The 1,035-nt window shown below is 43.3% G+C and overlaps 1 protein-coding gene across 1 annotated transcript in view; it reads right to left on the reverse strand.

Annotated features, from left to right (window-relative positions):
* The window catches only part of loxl3b (lysyl oxidase-like 3b), a 19,224-nt gene that overhangs the window by 7,235 nt on the left and 10,954 nt on the right, over positions 1-1,035 (reverse strand). The window contains exon 8 of the mRNA XM_010775351.1: positions 316-394. Coding sequence (XP_010773653.1) covers positions 316-394 — 79 coding nt within the window. The remainder of the gene's footprint in view (positions 1-315; positions 395-1,035) is intronic.

Consider the following 1,035-nt stretch of genomic DNA (forward strand, 5'->3'; position numbering starts at 1 on the left):
TTATTTCAGAGACATTTATTTATAGAGGGTAATGGTCAATAATTTATATAAATGGGTTAATTATACGGTTTTCGGTTACCTTACGGTTACAACCGGTCAGGACGAGTATGATTGAAATTTGCACACAAGAACAAAAGTCTTGTTGCACTCGACTTCCCTCCACGGTTCGACCCCCGCCCCCAGCCCACCTCCACGGACTTCCTGTTGCTCACCCGTGGCAAACCTGCCTAGCGACCTCGGGACGTCAGCCGTCGCAGCAGGACGTCCTCGAGCCGAAGCGTCCGCGGTTCCCTCCGAGAGTGTCCTCGGGCGTACCCTGTTCCATTCCTTTTTGTGACAAAACTGAATTCCTGCTGTAGATTTGAGAGCTGAACTTTCCAGTGGCATTAATACGCTTTAGGTGAAAAAGTACATTAAAAGATGTAGTTGTACACAGGGGGAGACACATTTCTCTAACGACCTTCAAAAGTCCTTTTTTCTAGAGGAGAGAAACAACAGGACTAGGTAATATATTTTTGGCACGACTTTTACTCGACTATGTCTAAAACGGGTGAAAATACTACAGTATTGCTAAAAAAACGAACACATTTGGTAAATCTGTTTATTTGGTTGGTTCCATTGGAGGGGGTAGGCCATAGTCGGTACTTAGAGGAGGATCTCGTGTAACTCCAATAAAAATTGGTTATAGACGATTCTCCCCGCACCCCTCACCGAAGGATAAAAGTAGATTTCATTGTCTGTCTCTTATCAGTGAAAACCTTTGTCCCGACTTTTGTCTCCCCTAATACCCTACGACCGTTACTAGGCAAACCACAAACCTCGCGTTTGTGAAGTCTCTTACAAACATATATAGACTCTGGACATTATATAACTACTTTTGTTATACTTATCCCCTGGCAAACTTTACTGTCACCTGAGTGTAGCCTTATTATAAGAGTTCTGCAAAACTTGGTGACTACCCAACCTCAATTCTTGAAACATCGAAGTCTGTCTTCAGGTCACTATTCACCTTTCCTTCATTAGTTGGACACAAAT

This window comes from Notothenia coriiceps, unplaced genomic scaffold (assembly GCF_000735185.1).
Source record: "Notothenia coriiceps isolate Sejong01 unplaced genomic scaffold, NC01 NC01_scaffold00015641, whole genome shotgun sequence".
Taxonomy (NCBI): Eukaryota; Metazoa; Chordata; class Actinopteri; order Perciformes; family Nototheniidae; genus Notothenia; species Notothenia coriiceps.